We start from the raw sequence: 27945 nt of genomic DNA, 5'->3' as shown, positions 1-27945 counted from the left end.
GAGAAGGGGGCTCAACACACAGCCCTGTGGCGCACCAGTGCTGAATGAGGAAGAGAAAGCTATGGGAGAGTACATTGAGGAGGTATTAGCTCAAGGGTTTATCTTTTCCCCAGCCACTTGAGGGTTCTCCTTTGTTAAAAGAGGGATCGGGATCTTAAACCCTGTATACACTATTGTGCTCTGAATGACATCACAAAGAAATTCGCCTATCCCTTGCCACTTATCTCTGTTTCCCTTGAACAACTTTGTGGAGCTCATTTTTTTCACTAAATTGGATATTTGTAGTGGCTACAATTTAATCTGTATTAAGGAGGGTGACAAGTGGAAATCACCACCATGGGGCACTATGATTACTGCAAGTTTTCCAATAATTCATAAACGATGCCATTTATTCCAAGCTTCAGTTCAGCTGTCTTACCCCTCACAGCTCTCCTTAAGGAAGCATCTAAAAAGTTAACTTGGTGTCCAGCAGCAGAGAAGGCCTTCCACGCTTTAAAATCCGCTTTCACCTCAGCTCCCATCCTTAAACATCCTGACCTGTCCAAACCATTCGTGGTAGAGGTGGATGCATGAGAAAGTGGTGTTGGTGTGGTTCTATCTCAGCATAGTGGTGACCCTGAAAAATTCTACCCAATTGCCTTTTATTCCCACAAATTAGGTCCTGCAGGAATTATGGCATTGGAGATTGTAAAATCCTTGCAGTGAAACTGGCCTTAGAGGAGGCTATTCTTCCTCCTTCAGTGCAAATTTACTCCATTCATTGGGAGATTGATGATGAAATCATCGGAACACTTGAAAAAGTAAATGTTCCTAACAACTGCCCACCTAATAAGTTTTAAATACCTGATCTATTTTAAGACCGCTTGGTTACCTGGGCTTATTCCTCACTCAGTTCTGGTCACCTTGGTGAAATTCATACACAACAGTTGCTGGTGAATAGAAATTGGTAAGAGACGCTTAAACAGGACATACATAGATTTGTCTCTTCAAGCCCTGTCTGTGCACAATTAAAACTCCTAAGTCACTTCCTGCAGGAAAGCTCATGCCTCATCCTGCACCAGAACACCCCTGGTCTCATATTGCACTTTAATTTGTTAGACTTACCTCCTTCAGACAGTTTTGTCACAGTACTCACTATTATTGACCGTTTTTCAAGAAGTGTTAAATTTATCCCTTTTAAATCACTCCAAAATGCTTTCTATACTGCCCTGGCCTTGTATGAAAATATTTCACAATTTTCGTATTATTATTTCTGATTGAGGTTCTGATAGAGGTGGACTATAACTTCCTCCACAGCTGGTAGCTTTATCGGAAACCTTCCTCAATTATCAGCTGTCCATCTAATCCTACCGAGTTAGATATTATGACCAAGTTCTTAGAGGATACTTTTCGATCTACTCTAGATAGTGTGGCTCCATTAAAAAGTAAAATAGTAAGGCAGAAAAAACTTCCATCCGCCTGGAAGGAGAGCCTTATAGACTATAGAAGAGCACTTACTGCAGCACGCTCAGCCTCTCTCTCCTCTCTCATAGAAAACAATAAGAATTATCCTAGATTACTATTTAGCACAATCTGGAAATTAACTAAGAACCAAACAGTTACTGAACCCCAGATACCATTAGCCTATAGCAGCAATGATTTTATGAATTTCTTTAGTGATAAAATTGAAAAAATCAGAAAGAAAATCCAGAATACACAATTAAATTCTATAAACCTGCTGACTTATAATTCCAGTCTAGATCCTGAGAATATTATAATCCCTGCAGAGAGGCTGAAATCGTTTACCTTACTCCAAGGAAATGAACTAGTTAAAATTGTTTCTTCCGCAAAGTCTTCTATTTGTATGTTAGATCCGATTCCTACAGGTTTACTCAAGGAAATTTTGCCAGAAATAACCAAGCCTGTTCTGTCAATAATAAACTCCTCTCTTAGCCTTGGATACATCCCAAAAACTGTTAAACTAGCAGTAATTAGACCACTGATTAAGAAAGCTAACCTTGATCCCTGCGAACAATCAAATTATAGACCTATATCGAATCTCCCCTTTATATCTAAGATCTTGGAAAAGAAGTTGTAGCACAACAATTAAGTTCCAATTTGTATAGAAATCATATACATCAGAAAATCTGATGAAAATCTGTAAACGATCTTTTATTATTCTCTGACCAAGGAAATGTGTCTTTGTTAGTCCTCCTCGATCTTAGTGTGGCATTTGACACAATAGACCATTCCATCTTACTAGATAGACTAGAAAACCTTGTAGGAGTAACAGGAACAGCTCTTTCCTGGTCCAGGTCCTACCTCACTGATCGCTATCAGTTTGTTAATGTAAATGGTGAATTATCTGCCCTCGCAAAAGTAAAGTATGGTGTTCCACAAGGCTCTGTTTTAGGACCTATATTATTCACAATATATATGCTACCACTGGGCACCATTATCAGTAAACACGGCATAAATTTCCACTGCTATGCTGATGACACTCAGTTATATTTAGCAAGCGAACCAGATGATAAAATTAAACTTAGCAAAATTGAGGACTGTATGAAAGACATAAAAGACTGGATGTGGAGTAACTTTCTCCTAATTAACTCGGATAAAATAGAGGTTATGCTTCTTGGTCCAAAAGCAGCTAGAAACAGACTGTCTAATTTAACACTCAAACTTAACAATTTCTCAGTTGTATCAGGTTCATCTGTAAAAAAGCCTTGGTGTCATTATAGACCCTGATCTGTCCTTCGACGCACACATAACTAATATTACTAGAACAGCCTTCCTGCATCTCCGCAATATTGCTAAATTGAGAAATGCATTCTCTCTACAGGATGCAGAAAAGTTAGTTCATGCATTTATTACTTCAAGGCTAGATTACTGTAATGCCCTGCTGGAAGCCTTAACAAGCTTCAGCTGGTCCAGAACGCTGCAGCCAGAGTTCTTACTAGAACCAGAAATTTTAACCATATCAGCCCAGTTTTATCAACCTTACACTGGTTACCAGTTAAATTTCGCATTGATTATAAAATTCTCTTACTGACCTATAAAGCACTAAACAGACTCGCCCCTCAGTACCTGAGTGAACTTCTCTCTCACTATGAACCATCATGCCTACTTAGATCACAAGGTGCTGCTCACTATTAGTACCTAGAATTAATAAAGTTACGTCAGGGGGGAGAGTTTCTCATACAAAGCCCCCCAGCTTTGGAATAATCTCCCTGTTAATGTTCGGGACTCAGACTCAGCCTCAGTGTTTAAGTCTAGGCTAAAAACTTACTTGTATAGTCGAGCCTTTGGTAATTCGTTTTCCCTGCCAGATCCAAACCTGATGGAGTCTCTGCTGCTCTGTTAACACTGTAATCTGTGATCAGTCACCCATTACAGAACTGACACCCATTACAGAACTGACTCTCTGTGTGTTTTTCCTTTCTTTGCCGAGTTGAACAGCTGCCCATCCTGTGCGTCTGATGCTGTTGCCTCTTCTGCCTTGATCAGGTGCCACCGCTCGCCAGCCCTCTGGACTGGCTTGACAACCATTGAGTTTCACACTGTACAACGCTGTGTAATCGTCACCCTCATGAACTGACCCTCCCGATGATGCTGCTGCATAATCTAAAACTAATCAAATTAACCATTGCTCCACCTGTTTTCCCCACTTTGTACTATAATACCTTACACTAACAATGTTTTGCTATCCAGTGTCGACCAGAGGAGGATGGGTTCCCCTTCTGAGTCTTGGTTCCTCTCAAAGTTTCTTCCTCCTGCTCTTGGAGTTTTTCCTTGCACTGTTGCCACTGGCAACGCTCATGGCGGCTTAGACCCTTTTTTTTTTCCTAATGCTGATTTTTCTGTAAAGCTGTTCTGTGACAACACCTGCTGTAAAAAGCATTGTATAAATAAACTTTGCTTGCTTGCTTTTCGTATTCCTGAGGATATTATTAGAGTCCTAATTTACATCCAGAGTCGGGTTCGGCTTCTGTGAACATTTAGGGATCAATGTTAGCCTCATATCTGGATATCACCCCTAGTCAAATGGATGTGAGCCGGTGAATCAAGAATTAGGCAAGTTCCTTCTGTAGCATTAACCCTAACAACTTATTTTGGCCGAAATAGCTCAGAACTCTAGTTTGTTCAGCCATGCATATGACACCTTTTCAATGTGTATTAGGTTACCAACCTATGCTCACCCCCTGGACTGCTATGCTGTTGAACATCCCAGCTGTGGACAACTGGATGAAGCACAGCGAGGAAATCTGAGAAACAGACTCACTGCCACATCAAGGCAAACCTGCAGTGTGCCAAACGACAAGCTGCTCAGTGTCAGGGGGAGACCCCCTCTTTTCAGCCTGGAGACTGGGGTTGGCTCTCTACTCAGGACTTCAGGTTTGGGGAGGGTTGCCATGAGTTGCAACCAAAATATATTGGCCCATTCCAGACAAATAAACAGACTAATGATGTCACCTACCGATTTGCTTATTTGCACTCACACCTGCTTCATATTACCTTTGCATTTACAACCCCATTTGCAAAAAAGTTGGGATGCTGGGAAAAATGTAAATAAAAACAAAATACAATGATGTGCAAATAATTTAAACTCTATATTTCATTGAAAACAGTAAAAATATAACATATTAAATGTTGAAACTGAGAAATTTTATTGTTTTTTGAATTTGATGCCAACAACACATTCCGTGATCTTTGGGCCCTCAGGCGGCACTGCATTAAAAACAGACATGATTCTGTACTGGAAATTACTGCATGGGCTCAGAAACACTTCTGAAAACCACTGTCTGTGAAAACAGTCCATCCCCAAAAGAGGGATGGACTAAGATCTGCCAATCAGTGAGTGAACACTTGAACGTAACTATATATTACTCTAATGAATAAATACACAAATCAAAAGGACCATTGTTCATTTACCATTTTTACTTATGATTTCTACTTAATTAATGCCTGAATAGGACAGTTACTGTGACCAGCACCAGATCTGAAAGAGAACTGAAATATTGTTGGGTATTGATGGGCTACTTCATGGGAACTAATGGAATATTTAACTAATGCAACATATTTATTTTTGGAGGGATATGTGGAACTGCATAAATACAAATATTTTTACTTTGTAATTACTCTCGCAGCTTATCTATTGATTATTTGCTTTAATACTGTTGTTATTTCTATCATTTACACAAACAATTGTCTCCATGAGCCGATGTACATTTTCATTGCTGCTTTACTTTGCAATGCTCTCTTTGGAACGTCGGCACTTTATCCTAAACTGCTGAGTGATTTTCTGTCTGAAAGACAAGTTACTTCTTACTCAGCCTGCATGTTTCAGGCTTTTATTATTTACACATATGGAGCATCAGAGTTTACACTGTTATCAGCTATGGCCTATGACAGATATGTGTCCATATGTAAACCATTACAATATGCAACTCTTATAAAAATGTCCACTGTGAAAAAAATTGTATTTTTCTGTTGGTTTGTGCCTGCCTTTGAAAATGGTGTGGGAGCAATATTAACATACCGACTTCAGCTGTGTAAATTCAGATTAAACAGAATATACTGTAATAATTATTCAATAGTTAGGTTAAGCTGTGGAGACATGACTGTGAACAATTCATATGGATTATTTGGTTTATGTCTGCTTGTATTTCCACCAGTGATCTTCATTATCTACTCATATGTTAGAATACTTGAAATCTGTTTAAAGAATTCAAAGGAGTTCAGAAGAAAAGCTCTGCAGACCTGCTTCCCACACCTTATTATTTTCATCAGTTACTCCATTACTTCATGTTTTGAAGTGATTAACAGCAGATTTGAAGGAAACATGCCTCACATTATTTCTGTGATAGTGTCAGTTGAAAATTTGGTCCTTCCTCCTTTGATCAATCCGATTATGTACGGTTTAAAGCTGCAAGAGATTTTTAACCGGATCAAAAAAATATTGAGGAAAAGGAAAACACACGTCTTTTTAGATATTTTCCTTTAACCATCTACATGCTTTGTTCTGTATGCCATGACATGCAAAGATTTCCTTTTTAATTTCTGTATTTTTTTCTACCTTCCAGACATATGTTATGTTAAATGCATATAATGTTAGAATAGTTTCAAATAGTTTTCAGATATGATCCCACTTTAACTGCTATCCTGAGACCTAAAAACTAAAATAAAAATAAAACCTAAACGACAAACAGTTTTATGGTATGCATATTTTTATCTAGACAACTTAAAATCACATTCAAAGCGGTTATTTCTCAACTATTCATATCTTGGGACTCGTTTGTCATTTATCCAAATTTTGTAAACCTGTGGGCTTGGTGACCATAGACTGTCACTGATCTCATGGTTCATTAAAGGAATTCTGCACTGCCATCTATTGCCAAAGATCTGTTTTTTTACAATCATAATATAGAAAGCAGTAATTCATGGCACTTTCCATCAATGTGAAAATATATATATATATATATATATATATTTTTTTTTATATATATATACACATATATTATTTATACATTATTTATTACAATAATATACATTATAATATACATTATAATATACATTATATATTATTTATTTATTATTTATACAGTGATATGCAAAAGTTTGGGCAAAATTGTGTACAGGAAAAAATGATTTTATTATATTATATATATTATATTAAAATTATTTTATTTGTGGTATTTCTCTAAACCTCAATGTCGTTTGCAGCCAACAAACCTACTTACCACATACACAGCTGATTTCAAACATATATTGTGTACACATCAATAGAACATGAAACCATGGAAACCTTTAACCATAAAGGAAACTTAAGAGCTAAAGTAACACCTCAAACTCTAAACTCAATAATAATCAAAGCAGAGATAGAGTTTAAATGGAACCCTGGATCAGTGACAGTTTTGAGCTAAATTTCATCAGTAATAGAGGGATAAATCAATTTAGGAGCTAAATCAGTTACAGAGGCCTGAGACAGAGACCCCAACTGAACTTAGGACAGAGGTTGAAATCAGTCTCCAAAAGTGGTGGTGGGGACAACAAACAAACGAAAAAACATTACAAACACAACAAAAATCCTCAGCTGAGTAAAGAAATGCAACTGGGCCACTAACTGACTTACTACAATTATCTGTCATGCCATTGCTAATAACTTTTCACTGTGAACAGTGACATTGTGTTAATCCTGGTGTTCACTGGGTTCAGCCTTAAACAGCAAAAATTGTTAGTTAACATATCCTCAGAACAACAGACTGTTTTCTGATCCAACTCATTTTCTAAACTCCACGATAGATTTTGTGTTTTCTTATTTCTTTTGGATTTTGTGATATTCCATATTTTTAATTTGATTGGTTGTTTTCACACTGCAGTGGGTTAAATTACATATGTAGGTATTTATTGTTCAAAAACTTTGAAGAGATACAAGCACCATTTTACTCTGACATTCATCCCAAATTATAAACCTTCCATTATATCCATTTCTTTATGATTTTGTTTATTTGAATTTAAAGCTAGAGCAGGTGATTTTGAAGGAACCAGGACATGTAAGCTAGTTTTTGAAAAAATTCAATCCAAAAAAAAAATAAATAAAAAATCACCCCCTACTTTCAGAGCTTATTCCAAAGGCACATAAAATATAGCCTACATTAGCTACATAATTCAGGAAAATAACAAATTGACCCATAAACAAAACAAACCTTTCCAACAGGAAAATAACACAAATGTCCTGGCATGTGCAAATGACAAATAAACTTGAAACCTGAAATTTCAGACAGAAACTGAGCCTGAAAAAGAGCCTGACACTGTGTCTGGAACAGAGATTAAAACTGGGCTTGGGAGCCAGACCGAAGCTGGGCCTGGCATGGAGATTGGAAGTGAGCCTGGGACAATGTCCAAAATAGGTCAAGGCATTTATACTTGGCTTTAAAAAAGAAAAAGAAAACGCATGTAGGACAGAGACTGAAACTTGGTCTCTGAGAAAAACTGAAACTAGTTATAAAATTGGAACTAGGCCTGGGACAGCTTGACACTGGGCCTTGTACAGTGACTGAAATTGGGTCTAGAAGAAAGATTGAAACTGAAAAAAAGACAGACTGACAGCTGACTTGGGAAAGAGAGTGAAACTGTTTCTGGGACAGAGATTAAAATTAAGCCTCGGTAGGGACTGAAACTGGGCATGGGACTGAGATAAAATTGGACCTGAGACAGGAATTGTCATGTGTCTGTGACAGAGATTGAGTGTCTGTGTCTGGGAAAGAGAATGAAACTGACAAAGCAATTGAAACTCAGTCTGGGACATCTGAAACTGGGTCTGGGACAGAGATTGAAATAGGCCCTGGAACAAAGACTGGAACTTGGCCTGGAACAGAGATAGAAACACAGAATGTGACAACTTGACTCTGGGCCTGGGTCAGAGAATAAAACTGGATCTGTGACAGAGATTGAAACTGGCCATGGGACAGGGATTGAAACTAGGCCTGAAACAAATTAAAACTTGGCCTGGGATAGAAAAACTGAAATTGGACTGTCTCAGAGACTGAGACTTTTCTGGGACAGAGACTGAAACTGGGCCTTTGACAGAGATGGGCTGGGCTTGGGTCAAAGATTTAAACTGGGGCTGGGAGAGTAACATCCCAGCCTCCTGCTAGGCCAAATACAACCACTAGGAGGAATCAGATAACCTGGATTAGCTGATCGAGGCTGATCAGGTGCAGCTGTGCCTGCTCTACTTAAGGAGAGCTCTCTCTGCTGACACATGCTTGCCTATCTGCTGAGTCTGAAAATGGTATTCTTTGGTCTGGGGTTCTCTCCCAGTTGTTTTGCTTGTGTAAGTATTAAAAAATAACTGAGTGTGTTATGAGTTTAAAATCTTGTTTGGTGCAACCTTGCTTTTCTAATTTTTCCATTTTTAAGTCTCTACTACTCCACTTGAGTCAGTCTCTGCGCCTGGTCAGTGGCTTATCCCATAGTTTGCCAGGTTTCTAATGTGGGTATTGCTGGTTTGATCCTCATATGGTGGCCACCACATTACAGCAAGTCCAAGCCGGAATATAGACTCAGCCAAGCAGTCTCAGCTGGAGGATCTGAAGAGTGTCCTTGTGAACCAGACCACTGCCTTTGTTCAGGTTGCCCTGAGCTTGAGGAAAAAAGTTGAGGTACATTGCAGGAAGTGGGAACTGTGACAGACCCAGAGCAATCTCAGCAAGCCCCTGGGTTTCTTCTCACCAGCACCCTCTTATCTTAACATTTCGAGAAGTGGCTCCAGGTATGTTGGACTCCAGGGCAGCAGGTATTTTATTCATGTCACTCTGGCCAAGGCCCTAAACCTGCCTCAAGCCAACATGGATGTTTCCATACCAGTTACTGCTATTGATGGTTGCCCTCTTGAGTCAGGGCGGGTAAACCAACAGACCCAGCTATCACCCTGCGGCAAGGTCAGCATAGAAATCAGATTTTGCTGCTGCTCATCCAGGCCCCTGAATTGCAGATACTATTAGGGTTCCCCTAGCTGCAATGGCACAATCCGTGGCTGGATTGCCTGAGCCAGTCAATGGTGGGTTGGGGTCTCAGTGACTTCCAATAACCACTTTAGTCAGCCAGGACTTATTTTGAGTTCTAGCTGACTCCCACAATCTGTTGGAGATCTTTAGCAAATGCAAGGCCCAGGTCCTGCCTGGAAGACAGCGTTCATTACACTATTGTGGCTTTGTGTACTGCATGATGCCCTTCGGCTAATGAATGCACAAGCCATCTTCCAGCGTTTCATTAATGAGGTCCTGCGAGAGACCCTGAATCACTATGTGTACTCATATGCAGCTGCTCAGTGGACAAGCATGTCTATGTTTGCCAGGTTCTCCAGCTTCTGCTTGAAAACCATCTTTATGTGAAGCTGGAGAAATACAACTTTCACACTTAGTCTGTCAACTTTCTCAGGTGGTGTCAAAAGGTCAACTGGGCATGGACCCAGCTAAAACCCAGGCCATCAATGAATGGTTGCACCCCACTTATCTCCATGCAGTTCAAAATTTTTCTGGGCTTTGCCAGTTCCTTTCATAAGCTCATTCAAAACTGCAGGACAATGGCTGTCCCATTGACTGCCCTAAATAAGAAAGGTACAGGATGGCTTCAGTGGAATTTGGAAGCCCAAAAAGCTTTTGAAGAGCTCAAGCATCAATTGACCTCTGTTTGAGTGCTGCGGCTTCTCAACCCTAAACTATATCATTTATAGCAGAGGTTGATGCACTGCATATCGGTGCAGGGATGGTCCTGTACCAGTGCTTTGAGGATGACCACAAGCTCCATCCCTGCATCTTATTTTCCCACCGCCTCACCCCCACTGAACGCAACTACGATGCCAGGGATTGGAGGAGTGGAGGCACTGGCTGGAAGGAGCAAAACATCCTTTCCTGGTCTGGACGGATCACAAGAACAGCACCCATTAACCCATCTCCAGAACCTATAATTCCAGAAGCCTGAATTGTCACTCCATTATGCTGGGGACTGAAAACTGTCATGCAGGGGTCACTTTGGGCTGAACCGGACCCTGGGGGTGGGCCCCCAGGTCAGCAGTACATTTCTTCTTCTCCTCCCCTTTTACTAGCCATCCTGCAGGGACCCCTACACTGGAGTTTTTAAAGAGATGTTTCTGGTGGCCCAATATGGAGAAGGACGTATTAGTCTGTGTGGCAGCTTGACAGGTCTGTGCTCATAATAAGTAGTTCAGAACACAACCAGAAGGCCTGCTCTATCTCCTATCCATACCTTCTCAGCCGTGGTCACAGATCTCCTTAGACTTTGTCACTGGCTTGCCTGCAGTCTAAGGCGACATGGTGATAGTGGTTGTGGTTGACCAATTTTCCAAGGCTTGCGAATTAGTTCCACTGCCGAAACTTCCGTTAGCCAAGGAGAAAGCCATGCTACTTCTGCAACATGTGGGAAGGGTCCATAGGTTCCCTACAAATGTATTGTCAGACCATGGGCACCAGTTTTTTGCTGATTTTGCAGGGCATTCTGTCAACTACAAGGGGCCTTGATGAGTTTATCCTCAGGCTTTCACTCTCAGTATAATGGACAGACTGAGAGGATAAATCAGGACCTTGAATGGACGCTCAGGTGTCTAGCATCCTCTAAACCATCCTTATGGTCTCAGCACCCATAACACCTTGTGGCTTTCATCTCTGGGCATGTCGCCCTTTGAGTGTCAATTTGGATACCCTCCACTCATGTTCCCAGATCAGGAATCCATAGTAGAGGTCCCCATAACTCGAGACCTGGTGCAGCGGTGTTGGTGGTCCTGGTGGAAGACAAGCATTGTGCTGCAGGAAGCCGCAGCCTAGCAAAAAAAGGTCAGTAACTGTAGGTGATGCCTTGGACCCTCATTTCACCCGGGGCAGTGTATCTGGCTCACCATGCTCTATGCATACTGACACAATGTTTCATGCCTCTTGCCTCAAACCAGTCCTCTGTAGTTCTTTGCCTCCTTCCCCTGTCCCTCCGCAGCCATGAGTGATTGTTGGACCCCTAGCTTACATTGTCTGGTGGCTGCTGGATTCTTGTTCATTGTAAGGTCGTATCCAGTACTTGGTGGATTGGGAGGGGTACGGGCCATAGGAGCGCTGCTGTGTCCCAGCTTGGCACATTCTGGACCTGCAGCTCATCAGAGGCTTCAAAAGAAACAGTGTGGCAGATTTGGGAATGTCAGGAGCTGTTAGTGGGGGGGTACTGTAATGTCCCAGTCTCCTGCTCTCCCACAGCTCAATGCTCAGTTCTTGAGTTTACAATAATATGTCTCTTAACTGAGCCAGTAAATGGTAATCTTGGGTCTCAAGTTTGTATTAAACTCTGGGGTAAAGTCTACATGGTCGAGTCTCGTTCAGTGCAACCCTGCTTTTCTCCCTCCTTTCTCCCTATGTTGAGTGCAGAACAATAGAGACAGAGATTGGTGTAGTGTAGTGGGTAACACCTCTGCCTTCTGCACTATAGACTGGGGTTAAATCCCCTGCCTGGGCAGCACCCTGCACTATACCAATAAAAGTTCTAGGGCAAGACTCCTAACACTACCTTTGCATACCTATGTAAAAAATGATCATATTGTAAGTCGCTCTGGATAAGGGCGTCTGCTAATGTAAATGAGTCCATCTCTGCGCCTGGTTGGCAGCTTATCCCACAGCTCACTGGGGATTGCTGGCTCAAAAAGGCTGAAACTCGTCATGGGACTGACTGGGACAGAGCCTGAAACTTGGCCTGGGACAGAGGATGAATTGTGTCAGGAACAGAGATTAAAACTGGGTCAATGGGCCTAGGTCAATGGCCAAAATTGATCACAGACAGGGATTTACACTTGGCTTTGAAAATAGACTGAAAATGCATGTGGAGCAGAGACTGAAACTTGGTCTCTAACAAAACTGACACTAGTCATGGGACTGATAATGAAACTGGGCCTGGAACAGAGATTAAAACTGAGACTGGGAAAGATTGAAATTGGATCATGTACAGACACTGAAACTAGGTCTAGGAGAAAGACTATAACAGAAAAATATGTTAAAACCTGGCCTGGGACAGAGACTGATACTGGGCCTAGGACAGAGACTAAAAGCTTGATCTGAGACATAGCCTAAAACTGGGTATGGGATAGATTGAAAATGGATTTCGTACATAGACTGAAACTGGGCCTAATAGAAGATTATTACTGAATGACTAAAGTTGTGACAATTGTATGACATTTTAGAAGTGTCCTGAGTGCAAAGAAACCAAGGTTTCTTTTCAGTTAAAGTGCTGCCAAACAAGAAAGATCGTTTTAAACAAAGTGATGACTAGGCTGCAGCCTCCACAAGGGAACACACAATGTATCTACTAAGTTAACCTACCCACTTTTTCACAGGCCTATGTTTAGAAATGTTTCTGCCTGAAGAACTAACCAGAGGAATCAGGAAAAGAAACAGAACCTTAATCAATAAAAGAAAGAAAACCTTAATCAGGTAAAGATCAGGAAAGGATCAGGACCTTTTTAGATGAAAGATAAGAACCTCAGTCAGTAAAACAAAGAGAACCTTAATCAGAGAAAAGGATCAGGATGCTAATCAGGAAAAAGACAAGAACTATAATTAGGAAAAAGCAAAGAACCTTATTCAGAAACATAATTCTCTAGAAATAGAACCAGGACCTGCTACAGAGACAAGGGCAAACTACTAAGACAATATTAGAGAGAGGGACAGGATATGAGAGACAGGAACTTGAACAAAGACTGAACCAGCTTTCTCTTTTTATGTGATCAGTGTAGTTGGAGAGCTGCAGAGGTGCTTTATCAGAACGTCAAATCTGTCGGGTTTTCTTGCACTCAGGGCATGAACTACAGTATTTCTGGACATCAGAATACATAGAAGGCCAGAAGAAGCGATGGCTAACCCTGAAGTAGGTTTTATTTTGTCCTAGATGACCCACCCATGGAATAGTGTGTGCAACATGTAGTACTAAAGATCTACAGCTTGTGGGAACAACCAAACACTTCTCAGGTGAATCTGCCAAATAAAGAATGTTGTTCTCAAGAACATATTGGTCTTTACAACTAAGTGACCCATTGCTATTCTCCTGCCCTGCCTGTTCATACAAGTGGGCAAGGGAAGGATCTTCTCGCTGGAGAATGTCTATGTTTGTGGGGACCTGCCATTGACTAGTGGTGAGAAGTGTGGTTTGTGGTGGATGTATGGGTGATCCTAAAGCTTTCTCAAGGTGCCGTTTCTGACGTGACTTTTTTGGACCTTTCTTCCCCCCTTCAAACAGGCTGTCAGACACAGAAGGTAGTGGCTCTATACCAGCTTTGGTTTGGGAGCGTGTTAAGACAGATAAGTTGATAAGTTAACAGTGGACTGGGCTTCTCTCAACAATTCAGTCAAGACTGGTAAGTCCCTGCCTATCACCATGTCTTTGGGCAAGTCATTAACCACTCCCACCCGCAAAAGAAACACACTGTCAGAAACCCCAAGAGTTACATCTGCTGTGGGATAGTATTTTACATCACCATGTACACACTGTATTGTTGTCAGTTTAGAATGGTTAACCATGCTAGGTGGCAAAAAATCCCCCTTAATCAAAGTCACAGCACTTCCAGTATCTAACATGGCTTGTAAAGGTTGTCCATTAACCACTACCAAAATGTCAGTAGAGTTTCCCAAACTGCTGTTATGTATTTCTCTGGCATCACCTGTCACTGCTTCCCCTCTGTCCTGTAAGAACACATCCCCTTCTCTTGGCACATAACAGTAGCTAGACAGCTTGGGCTTCTTAAGAGGGCATATAGACGCCCTGTGTCCTTGCTGCCGACAAGAAAAGCAAATCAAGGTACATTTTGCTTTTTGTCCGTCTCGCGTGTCCTTAGGTGGGCCTTGTTCCGGATAGGAGCTGATATTACCCTCAACAAGTCTTGTTTCCTTCAGTGGTGCTGGTGAGGACTGCGGCAATCCTCATCGAGCATTCAGATACTGCTGTGCCAACTGTGCTGCGATCAGTCCATTTGCAGGCTCATGCTCTTGGACCCAGGTGCGGACATCTGTTGGTAGCACCCGCAACAACTGCTCCAGGATGATGAGCTCCCCGATCTCCACCTTGCTGTGCAATTCTGGTTTCACCCAGCATTGATAAAGGCCTTTCAGGTGATGATAGGTCTCCTTTGGTGTCTCTCCTGCTGGTATGAACCTCACCCTGAATCGCTGACGATAGGTCCCAGAGAATATGTCAAACTTTGCAAGCAATGCCTCCCTCAGGTCTGGATAAGAGTTCGACATTTCCTCATCCATTGCTGTATATGCCTCAAGGGCATTGCCTGTCAGCAACGGCACCAGTCGACAAGCCCATTCTTCAACTGGCCATCCCCAGGTTTTTGCCAAGCGTTCAAAGCGGAGCAAGTAATTCTCAATGTCCTCCCCAGCTTGGAAAGAAGACATTTTTGGCTCAGTCCAGTACACCTCTCTGGCCCTCTGGCTGGGCCCTGCCTGCAGGGATTTGTGCAAGTTGAGGAATGAGCTCTTGAGAGTCCTGATGGCCAAATGTCTGAGTGCGCCTGGGCGCTGGTGTGGGAAGAGGCACTCTGGGTCTCTGGTCATCTGTAGACAATGAAATCACTGAGGATCTTGACATCCCAGCTGCAGCACCTGGCTCCATGCTCATCTCATCTGGTCATGCTTTTACAAGGCTAGTTCTCAACTCCTGGAACTCATGAAGAAGCCTCTCTTCACGGTCTTGCTGGGTGGAGAGAAACTGGCCCAGAAGCTTTGTCAGTTTCGACACCCCAGACGGCTTGAGTGGATCAGCAGGAGGACCACCCTGGTCCTTCGGACGTGCCCCCTGGGCTGTATCCTCCCCTTCTGAGTCCATTGTGTCCCACCGGTCATCTGTGTCTCACTCCGCTACAGAAGACTTTGGCTTTACAGGACACACCTTCTGTGACCGTAGACCAGTTCTCTTTGGCACCTTCACTTTCTTGTGGCTTGCCATCCCACCGCTGCCACCATCTGTCATACCTTACTTGCACATGAGGGTAGATATGCTCGGACAAGGTTGAGAGTTGTACGAAAAAACGATGGCAAACCACAAGAGCACATTCAGTGCAAGGGTGTTTATTTAGTGAACGGTGTGGAGAAGATAACAAAATGTTAAGAAAAAGAAAATTAAACAAATAAACAAAACAACTATTTACAGAATATATTAGAAACTTTGAGGAAGCAACAGTTCTCCTCCAAGTACATTGGCTCAACAATCAACCAACCATCACTCTCTACAGAAATGCACTGCTCCTTAAATAGTCATCAACTGGTCTACCCAACCCAGCACATACCAATTCTTCACCTCTTCAGGGGGAAACAATTATAACCAGCAATAATAACTGGTGAAATAAATACAAAATTCAAGAAAAGCTTGTTCACAATGGGTCCTTCAATCATAAGCTAAAACACACAAAATGAACTAGATCAAATGAGGAAAAAAAAAAGCATTTCAAACTTTATGAACCCCAGGAACCCCCCCTCCAAATGGATCACTCCAATAGGGTTCTACTGAGCATGTCAGAATTTTGCCCAGGCATTATTTAAGGACAGCTCAAACCAAGCTTGGGCCTTTTCCCAGACCAGGAAGTACTGCAGTTCAGGTAAGTCATGTATGTTCTACACCTGCTGCTAGTATCAAGATGTAAATTCCAGTAGCAAACTTTAACTGTAAAAGGTGATATTATGTACCAAGCTACAAAGACTGAGACTGCAGTAGAAGACAGTACAGCCCCTACTCCAGTCTCCGACATGTCTACTTCTACGATAAAGGGCTGTTCTGGATCAGGGTGTTTTAATATGGGAGCTGTGGTGAACGCTTCTTTGAGTTTCTGGAATGCACATTCTGCGGATTCCGTCCAAGTGATCTTCTTGTGAGCGGAGAAGCAATGCTACTAAAGTTTCTGATAAAACGATGATAGAAGTTCGCAAACCCTAAAAACCTCTGGATTTCTTTCACTGAGGTGGGAGTAGGCCACCGAACCACCGCTTCCACCTTGTGGTCATCCATTGTAACTCCTTGGGGGCTAATGATGTACCCTAGGAAAGAGACTGACTGCAGATGAAATTCACACTTCTCTGCTTTCAAAAATAAATTATTCTCTAGGAGTTTCTGAAGGACTAAACGAACTTCTGCCACATGGGTCTCTTTGTCAGGCGAGTAAACGAGAATGTTATCCAAGTATGCTATAACAAAATGTCCTAACATATCCTAACATGTCCTAATGTCCTAACATATCTCTGAGAACGCTTGGAACACCGAGGGGTGTTAGAGAGTCCAAAAGGCATCACCTGGTTTTCGTAGTGCCCCCTGGTGGTCAAAAAGGCTGTTTTCCACTCATCACCTTCCCGCACTTGGATCAAATTGTAAGCGCTCCGTAAATCCAGCTTGGTGAAGAACTTGGCCCCTTTAAGTTGTTCTAGTGCTACAGCGACCAAGGGAAGAGGATAGGGGTAGGCTTTTGAAATCTGATTGAGGGCTCGATAATCTATACAGGGACGGAGTCCTCCATCTTTCTTTTTAATAAAAAAGAAACTAGAGGCTATAGGGGACATCGAGGGCCTGATGAAACCTTGGTCTAGGGCTTCCTCAATGTAGACGTCGAGGGCCTTTTGTTCCTCCTGTGTTAAGGGGTAAATTCGGGCTTTGCGGAACACAGGATTCTCTACCAGTTCTATTGCACAGTCATATGATCTATGAGGAGGCAATTTGGTGGCATTTTTCTTGTTGAAAACGAGGGAATCTCGACTATAGTGTCAGCATTGGGGCTTTCAATTGATGTGGGCATAATGGCGATGGAAGGAGTGGTGAGACCGGAATGGACACAAAAATCTGACCATCTGGTGATAGTATGTTCAGGCCATGAGATGACAGGGTTATGTTTCTCTAACCATGGAAATCCTAAAATTATCTCGAATTCAGATTGCTCTTAGAAGGGACAAAGTCTCCTTATGGAGTGCACTGATTTGTAGCTCCAGAGGTGTCGTGACTTTGGAGATGGTGCCCAAATCCACTGGTCCTCCATCCAATGCGGCCACTTTTAGATGCGTCTTGAGCGGCTTCATGGGTATCTGCAGCTGTTCTACGAGTCTGGAGTGAATGAAGTTTCCTTCGATGCCCGAGTCGATCAGAGCTGAAATTACAAGAGAACATGGCTGATAGTATATAGTTGCTGGCAACATTAAAGACTTAGAAACCAACCCCCATGTGGGCACACTCACCACATTAGCATGTGGAGTGAACTCCACGTGCTGTCCAGGGGTCGGCGCTTTGCTTTTTTGTGGCCGGGTTCAGCACTCGCGAACTTGATGCGAGCGATCTTTGATCTCGGACGGGAATGCAAAAGATGATCCAATTTAATAGCTAGAGTGATGAGTTGGTCCAATGACAAATTGTCATCTTTGCTAGCGAGTTCATTAAGGATTTCAGTATTTAAACCTTGTCGAAAGATCACCAAGAGCGCTGCCTCATTCTACCCACTGCTCGCAGCAAGAGTTCGAAATTCCAACGAGTACTTGACCACAGAGCGCGTTCCCTGGCGCAGCTTACACATCAATTCCCCGCTGACTTTACCTTCATATGGGTGATCAAAAACAGTCTTGCGTAATGAATTGAGCATAGGTCAAGTGATGAATCCTATTCCAGCTAGCGGTAGCTCATTCTAATGCTTTCCCAGCTAATCTGGAGACAACAAAAGATATCTTGGTTTGATCTGAGCTATGGGGGTAATTTTCAAAAAACACTGAGCATTGTAGCAGAAATCCTCTACATTTATCCGTGTCTCCCTCAAACTTATCGGGTTTACTAACCGGAAAAACCGCTCCAGAGTTTTCAGCTGCTGTGTTGGACTGCACTGGACTCACTGATGGGTCTGTGAGGCTCATACTCTGTGGTTGTCCAGTCAATCCTTTAACACTAGCTACCAGTTGGGCCAACTGTGTTTGTTGTTCTGCCTGTTGTTGGGCCAGTGACTCTAGAGAGTGCGTCACGCCGGACAGTACCTGCTGGTGTCGACCCAGAAGTTGCCCTTGTTCTGTCAGCGTCTTATGCAAGGCTTCCTGTTCCGCCGTCTGCATGATAGGCGAGGTATTCTGTGACACGTCAACAGAATCCAGATGCTTGCGGAGAAAAAAAAAAGGGCTAAAGTTGTTTTCATAAAGTTCAGCAAAGGCTTAGTCAAAAAACAGGTGTGGGTCAAATCCAAAAGACAAAGGCAAAACACAACGATGATAATATCAGCGTGTGGACAAACACCAAGGGGCTAGGCAAAAAGGCAGAGTCAAGTAAACGAAGCAAAGGTCAAATAAACGGCAAACTACAGATCATATGAAAACGCTCAGCAAGTTCGAAATGAAACAATACCTCGCACTGAACCTCACTAAAGCCCGGGCTTATAAACTATACTGCCTAGATCATATGACATAAGACACAGGTGTAAACAGTTAGTACTCTGGGGAGCGCGAGCACTGATAGGAGCATGATAGTCGTCCGGAGTCATGTGATTCCCTACGGTATTGTGGGTAATGGAGTTCCTTAAGGTTTCCGAGTCAGAAGGAAGTTGTTGAGTTACGTGATCTTCCTGAGGGTTTTGGGAAATGAAGTCCATAGCGTTTCGTGATGCTGGTGAATGCATGACAGATTGATTAATATCTGCCAATCAGTGAGTGAATACTTGGATGTAACTATTTGAAAATGCAGAAATACACAAATCAAAAGGATCACTTTAGTATTATGGGACATTTATAGTTTACTTTATGGGAACTAATGGAAAAAAATCAACTAATATTAGATTCTTATTTTTGGAGGCACATGTGGAACTGCATAAATACAGATACATTTATTTTATTATAACTCACAATCTATATATTGATTGTTTGCTTTAATGCTGTTGCTATTTTTGTCATTTAGAAAAACAAATGTCTCCATGAGCCGATGTACATATTCATTGCTGCTTTACTTTGCAATGCTCTCTTTGGAACGTCGGCACTTTATCCTAATATCCCGAGTGATTTTCTGTCAGTTACTTCTTACTCAGCCTGTCTATTTTAGCTTGTGATTAATTTTTTATTATTTTCTATTTAAAGAACAACACCCTGATTCCAGCCCTGACCCCCACACACATGGGACTTACAAGAGGTGGGGGGTGGGAAAAAGAAGAAAAAAAAACAAACCACACAAACAAAACATAGCTACAACATAGGACACAGGAGAATTACATCATTCACAACTTAAAGACAGCATATAGCTAAGCAAGCACAAGGGTCCTGACTTTAGAAATTCCATGAATCCATGTATTAAGAGTTCCAGGGCCAGCATTGCCAATTCTTGCAGATGACAGTTCCAGATATAGAATATCCAGTAAGGTATGGAGCCAAAGACGTATAGACAAGTTATGGGGGGGTAGCCAATGCTGGACAATTACGAGCCAGCCAGCCATATCTTCCGGGAACTTTTCGTAATGGGGAACTTGGTGTTATCATTTAGTAAATGAAGTTCAGGGACCATAGGTAAGCATGTCTTGATCAGAGAAGAGACTGAATCAACAACCTCCTCCCAAAAAGCATAAACCTTTGGGCCGTCCCACATAATATGCATAAAAGTCCTCAGAGTCGCATGTGGACAGAAATTACAAAAGGGATGAGGGCTTAAACCCACCAAATGTCTTACCCTGGGTGTCACATAAGCCCTGTGGCTTATTTTCAAATCAATGAATTGATGATGGGGTTATGTGATGCCCTAAAAACATTAGCCCAAGCCGTTTCCCAGTTTATCTGCCTTCCTCTCTGTTGCATAACTCTATCCCACTCTGTTTGTCCAGAGACATTTACAGATACATGTGACATAAACTTGGCATAAATAAAAAATACTATTCTTTTGGGAGCCTCTGTGATCCAACTAATTATTTGATGGTCGCTCAAGTCTGAGCCCCATTTAACATTGTGTGTTTTCAATGCAGATCTAAGTCTAAAATAAAAGAACAAAGAATGTTTGGGTATCCCATAATGTGAAACCAGCACCTCAAAAGATCTCAGAAGCCTGTCTATTTCAAAGACTGAAACAGCAATATCTTTTTATCTAATTACAGTAGTTACAGAATATAGATCACTGGGAAATTATATCTTTATTTTCTTTACTTAATTCACAGGAAAATTGTAGGGCATATGCATTGTTTGTTTAACCAATGCCATTGAAACAAAAGAGGGATGGACTAAGACCTGCCAATCAGTGAGTGAACACTTGGATGTAACTATTTGAAATGTATAAATACACAAAGGACCACTGTTCATTCACCATCTTCACTTATGACTTCTACTTAATTAAAGCTTGAATAGGACAGTTACCGTGACCAGCACTACATCTGAAATAGAACTCTAATGTTGTTGGGTATTGATGGGCTGCTTCATGGAACTAATGGAATATTCAATTAATGTAACATTTATTTTTGGAGGGATATGTGGAACTGCATAAGTACAGATATTTTTTTTTACTTTGTAATTACTCTCGCAGCTTATCTATTGATTATTTGCTTTAATACTGTTGTTATTTCTATCATTTACACAAACAAATGTCTCCATGAGCCGATGTACATTTACATTGCTGCTTTACTTTGTAAAGCTCTCTTTGGAACGTCGGCACTTTATCCTAATCTCCCGAGTGATTTAGTGTCTGAAACACAAGTTACTTCTCACTCAGGCTGCATGTTTCAGGCTTTTATTATTTACAAATATGGAGCATCAGAGTTCACACTGTTATCAGCTATGGCCTTTGACAGATATGTGTCCATATGTAAACGATTACAATATGCAGCTCTTATAAAAATGTCCACTGTGAAAAAGCTCTTATTTTTCTCTTGGTTTGTGCCTTCCTTTGAAATTACTGTAGGGATGATACTAACAACTCGCCTTCAGCTGTGTAAATTTAAATTAAACAGAATATACTGTAATTATTATTCAGTTGTTAATTTAAGTTGTGGAGACATAAACCAAATAATCCATATGAATTATTCACAGTTATGTCTTCTTGTTTTTCCACCAATCTTCATAATCTACTCATATGTTAGAATACTTGAAATCTGTTTAAAGAATTCAAAAGATTTCAGAAGAAAAGCTCTGCAGACCTGCTTCCCACACATTTTCATTTTCATCAGTTTTTCTGTTACTGTATGTTTTGAAGTTGTTAACACCAGATTTGAAGGAAACATGCCTCACATTATTTCTGTGATAGTGTCAGTTGAGAGTTTCCTCCCCTAATTAATCCTATAATGTATGGTTTAAAATTGCAAGAGATTTTTAATAGAATCACGAAAATAATGTGGAAAAAGAAAATGCATATACATTTTTAGATATTTTCCTTTAATCATTTACATGCTTTGTTCTGTATGCCGCAAAATGTAAACATTTCCTCTTATATTTGTGTGTTTCCTCTTTCATTGCAGCTTGTAAAAGGTATATAAGTTTATCTTGATGCACGCTAGTTGTTTAGATATGATCCAGCTCCAACTCTTATCTTGAGACCAAATCTATTATGAATAAAATACCAAAATGTAAATGACAAATAATTTAATAGCATATTTATGTATCTTCTCTAGTGAAATCACAGCCATATCCATGGCTCATTAAAGCTGTTTTTGTCTTATATGTGTATCTTTGCACTAATTGAACTCCTTCACGTCTTCTTGTTTTGTCATTATCCAAATTTTGTAACACTCTGTGCTGCTGTTTTGACTATACACTGTTCCTGATGTTGTGGTTTATTAAAATAATCTTTCACTAATATTCTAGTATATTTCTTTACAATCACAAAATAAAACCACACTGAGCAGTAATTCATGCCAATTTCCATCAATGTAGAAAAGTCATAGTTATATATTATGTAAACAGCCACATGCAAAAGTTTGGGTGCAAATAGTAAAAATACAGGTATTATTGATTTTTAAGGAAGAAATATGTTAACAATTTTAAAGCATAACGTATGTCTTGTATAAAAGTTATGCCACTTTTTCATATCATTTTACAACATTTTTGAGTTTAAAAAAATATTGCAATTGTGTATTAAGATTAACAGAAATCATGATACATGTAGAGCAAGTGTAAAATTATCTTCACTTAGAAAATTAGTAAAAATGTGGATTTTGACCAAGGTAGTCCAAACTTTTATATATTACTGAATGCATCACATTAGCCTTGAGTATTATTCCAGAAATTGTTGACAAGTGTGACCACTGGAGGCTCCAGGGCCCTTGCAGGTCCCGTTTCTCTGAGCCGTCAAGTTCAAAGGCAGCTCTCTTAGGCTCTGACAGCAGCTGTCAAAACCTAGCACCACATGTTGTGGACAGCCGGCGGTGGCTACAGGGGCGGAGCCCCAAATACTGCACGCTAAACCTGCCAGGCTCCCTGGGCCAATTTGCCTGAGACCTGAACCATCGTTCCCTGCAGCATTAAAGAGAGAGCTGACATACATTTAAAGTGACTGAATGGGGGGATCCTTGATTTGTTTTTGTTTTTTTTGACAGATATAATAAAATTTTCGTGAACTCGTGTTGTCCCTCTCGGCTAATGCCCCACAGTGGTAGAGAATGCATGCATCGCCCCCTGGAGGACTTCGCGAGTACTAAAAGGAGAAGAGAAAATCCTCACTCTCCCTTGTTGCTCAGTATGGATCAACTCATCCAACATCTCCTTGAGACCAGTCTCCAGCAGGGGCACGGGGTATCAGAACCATTACTGAAGATCTTCTGGCCTCTCGGAGGTCTGCAACCGCCACAGGACCCCCTCTCCCTTGCCCCAAACAGACTGCTCACCATCTCCTTACAAAACTTACCTCCGATGACAACATTTGAAGCTTTCTTGTACGCGTTCGAGACAACAGCAGAGCGGGAATTATGGGACAAGGAGGAATGGACTGAAATTCTGCCCCTGTTTTTTAACTGGTAAGACCCAATTATTACTCCCTGCCACCTGATAAACTGGATGACTATGATGTACTCAAGTCGGAGATCCTAGCTAGGGTAAGTCAGAGTCCTGTGGCTGCGGCTGCAAAATTCCACCGCTGGGGTTATAAGCCTGGTCAGACCCCTCGCCAGCAGATGCTCCATCTTTTGAGGCTCACGAGGCGATGGATCATGCCTGAAAAATGCACCTCAGAAGAGATGATAGAGCATGTTGCCATGGAGAGGTTTCCGCGAGCCCTTCCCCCTGAGCTCAGAAAGGTAGTGGGTATGAAGACTGCCAAAGACCCCTGTGAAATCGTGGGGGCTACAGAGTGTGCGGAGAATGCTCAGAGCATGTGTCGCCTCGAGTGACGTGACTCCCCCTCTCCCTTCCGAAGCAAACAAGCCCTAGCTCATCGTGACCCGGAGAGAGAGCTCCGACGCCCAGAGAGAACCCGTCCCCTGTGTCAGGCCACCCCGCATAGCCCCTCGATGAGCCCATGCCAACCGAACCTGACCCGGGGGTACAGGTCCGCCTTTCTAAAGCCTGGCTAGCCAGCTGCAGCCCGCATGGGGAGAAGAGAATGCAGGGACCCACACACACACCCTGTATATGGATGGGACATCTGTACAAGCCCTCATGGACTCATGGGAGCACTGTCACCCTGGCCCATCCTTCAGATTTCCCCTGGCTCCAGCCCTCCTGTGAACAGCTTCCAGTGTCCTGTGTACACGGGGATGTGTGCCACTTTCCCACGGCCAGGGTGAGAAAGGCCGACAGTGGACCCTCACCGTTGGTCTCATTCCGGATCTTCCAGTCCCCCTAGTAGGGTGAGATTATCCCTGTAAGCTGTAAGCTCAACTCTGCGGAGCAACACTGTGCCGCCCTGGAACGTGAAGCTCTTGCCATCAAACGGGCCATCGATGAGTTCTTACCGGTAGGCATTTCACTTTAATGATAGATCACTCTCCATTACAATGGCTGGCTAAGGCCAAGGATACGAACATGCCTACATGAAGGCATAACACATCAGTCATTAATTAAAGTGTTAATGAGCTCTGCTAAAGCCTGAGTAGACTGATAAATCAATAATGTCATGAAGTGATAATACTAAATTAGCTGAAATGTAGCTGAAGCCAGTGCATTTTCCAATTAGCTTCATTGCATGTTTATTGCTCAGACTCTGCAATACACCTACTAGGCGTTTGACATCACATGCATATACAAAATAAATCTAAGCCATAAAGCAAATAAATATACTAGAAGACACATTTGCAGTTTACAGTCATTGTTGGTGTGAAAGAAGGCTGGACTTCACAATCTGTCAGTTAGTCAGTGAACCACTGAGGAATATGTTACCATTTGGAAATGTATAAATACACACAGAGCTGTTTGCCTCACTACAGCATGACTGTACAGCAATGGAATATTTTCACTTTTATTATTCTTCTTGATGGACGACCACTAATGTTTTCATAAACACTACCGGAACCAATTCACAAATTTGTTCTTAGAGGTTCATAGACGACTTCATGGAGAATGAAATAGAATCTTCAATTAATATTACATACTTAACTCTAGAAGGGCATATAGAGTTGGAGAAATACAGATATGTTTACTTTGTGATTACTCTGATGGTCTATTTATTTATTATTTTTGTTAATGTTGTTGTTATTTCTGTCATATATAGAAACAAACGTCTTCATGAGCCAATGTACATTTTCATTGCTGCTTTACTTTTTAATGCTCTTGTTGGAACAGCTGCTCTTTACCCTAAACTGCTGAAGGATTTTCTATCTGAAACGCAGGTTATCTCTTACGAGGCCTGTACATTTCAGTCCTTTTTTATTTACACATATGCTGCCTCAGAGTTCACACTGTTATCAGCTATGGCCTATGACAGATATGTGTCCATATGTAAACCATTACAATACGCAACTCTTATAAAAATATCCACTGTTAAAAAGCTAATATTTTTCTCTTGGTTTGTGCCCTCATTGGAAATGGGTATTGGGTTGATACTAACATGTCAGCTGAAGTTGTGCAAATTTAAATTAAACAGAATATACTGTAATAATAATGGACTTCTTAAACTGAGTTGTGGAGACACAACTGCAAGAAATTCTTATGGACTGTTTGTTTTAGGCGTTGCTGTATTTCCACCCACAATCTTTATCGCCTTTTCATATGTTAGAATACTTCATGTCTGTTTAAAGAACTCAAAAGAGTTCAGAAGAAAAGCTCTAAATACCTGCATGCCACACCTTTTGATTTTTATCAGTGTCAGCACTACATGCTGTTTTGAAGTTATCAATAGCAGAATAGAAGCAAATATACCTCATATTGTTTCCATGATAATGTCAGTTGAAAATGCAGTCATTCCTCCTGTAATAAACCCTATTATATATGGACTGAAGCTGCAGGAGATTTGGAATAAGATCAAGAAGATGATTTGGAAAAGAAAAACACATATATTATTTTAAATGTACATGATTTCAGAATCCTGTTAATTGTATATCTGAGCCTTAAAAAGACAGATCTACTTTCATTCATCACCTGTAGTTTTTCTTGCTTTTCAATACATTGAAAACATCACTGTAGAAGATATTAGCCTATAGTATCAATATGAATTAAAGATAGAATCTACTTTAAGTAGAGCATTTTAAACACATTGAAATGCATTTTTGTATTCATGTAACAGTCTTAAGATGCTGAGTGGATATCTGTTTTTAAATAAAAGTTTTGATCATTCTCAATGCATCTGTAAATTTTATAAAAGGATTTTGATAAAGGGAACTTTAGGCTCGTTGGATAATTAGTCAGACAAAAATGTGATCATAATATATCAATTGGAAATTTTATAATGGGTCATCACTTTTGAAATTTAAAAAGGAACATTTTTGATTTTCAGTCTTAAAAATTATTGTTACTTTAACTGTTAAAGTACTTTAACTTATCAAAACATCAACCTCCTTTTTAAAGCTTAAATTCAGTATATGTACATCAAAATAATATAAGATTTTTTTCTAAATGATGTCAGTAAATCATTTAATTCACACACACACACACACACACACACACACACACACACACACACTCACACACTCACACACACACACACTGGTTTGCAGGTCAGTGAACTCCATATCTTTTATTTATCATGTTTCATAATAAAATGGAACAGCCAAAGAAACCTGAGTTCCCCTAACCATAAATGTAATTTATCAACCAAGATGCTGCCCACAGTTAGCAAGGCTTGCCTAGCTTATATATAATAACCTAACCAAACCATGTAGCCAACATCATAAATACATGTAAACCCTGAATGTTACATTTAAATTGTTTTGCTATGTTCTAAAATATCTAAATTTAATCCCTAGTGTTTTTTTCATTTATAAGTATGTTAGTAGATATTTACCATTAAAGAAGCTGGAAACTTAATGATCCTTAAGAATTATGACTTGATGATCAATAACCAAAGTTAATTTGTTAACTTGTTGTTTTTTTTTTCATTTACAAATACTAGATAGATATTAAGTATATATTTGCAATTAAAGAAGCTGAAAACTTAATGATCCTTAAGAATTATGACTTGATGATCTCCTGCCTGATCAGGCCTGTCTGGGTATATCAGACTGCACACTGACTGAAAGTAGTGTAGCCAATGCAATGCAAACAACCCCATCACAGCAGGTGTTTTTTTTTTTTTATTATTCATTTATTTATTTTGTATTATTATTTTTGTTGATCCTTCTACTATCTGGCTGTAACAAAAATGAGTCACCACAAGTGGGACTCAAGTGGGAGCTGATCTTTATTGATGAAGCCACAACAGCAGTAAAACATTCCAGAGCCAGCTGACTGAAATCATGAGAACCAAAATCAAAACACAAAATAAATTCAAATTCAAAAAACAAATAGTTAGAGCCAAATCATGTAAAATGTGCTGCTCATAATTGTCAGGAAAAACCTTGCAGAAACTTTAGAGCACAGAACAACACATGATTTTATATACATTGCTGCTCATCACAGTAGTGACATACATAGAAGTCAGTCACTTGGTTAAGGTGTTCAACCGAACTGCTGAGGATGATGCCCTGAGATGAGGTGGATCATGACCCCTAGTTGCAAACTGATGACCCCTGTCTGATACAATGTCCTTTGGTATTCCAAAGTTTCTGAATACATGAGTGAATAATGCTTCTGCTGTATGAAAGGCTATGGGGAAGCATTTGGATAAGAGATGGATGGTGCGACCCGTGCCTTGATGTCCTGTGGCTAATGAAGTGTGGGCCTACATCATGAGATCACGAGAGATCTGTGGCATATAAACATGATCATTAGCACAGTTAATGGGAGCAGAATCTAGCCAAGTGGCTTGCTTTATGCCTTATTATGAATTGTATAGGAGCTAGAATGCAGGATGGGTTCAGGATGGGTTCTGGTTCTTTGATGACTTTCTTTCCTCAAATTGACATTACAAAGATTCAGC

The 27945-nt window shown here is 40.9% G+C and overlaps 2 protein-coding genes across 2 annotated transcripts in view; one reads left to right on the top strand and one right to left on the bottom strand.

Moving 5' to 3' along the window:
- Nucleotides 1–27945, bottom strand: part of LOC118805159 — a 1027118-nt gene that overhangs the window by 933947 nt on the left and 65226 nt on the right. The gene's annotated exons all lie outside the window — the stretch shown is intronic.
- LOC118806143 (olfactory receptor 6N2-like) lies at nt 23953–26118 on the top strand. Its single transcript, XM_036567518.1, has 3 exons — nt 23953–24216; nt 24283–24390; nt 24968–26118. The coding sequence occupies exons 1-3, from the start codon at nt 23953–23955 to the stop codon at nt 25934–25936; spliced, it is 1341 nt and encodes a 446-aa protein (XP_036423411.1). The 3' UTR covers nt 25937–26118.

Source organism: Colossoma macropomum, unplaced genomic scaffold (assembly GCF_904425465.1).
Source record: "Colossoma macropomum unplaced genomic scaffold, Colossoma_macropomum, whole genome shotgun sequence".
NCBI lineage: Eukaryota > Metazoa > Chordata > Actinopteri > Characiformes > Serrasalmidae > Colossoma > Colossoma macropomum.
The sequence above is the reverse complement of the archived record's forward strand: the minus strand, read 5'-3'. Positions and strand labels throughout refer to the sequence as shown.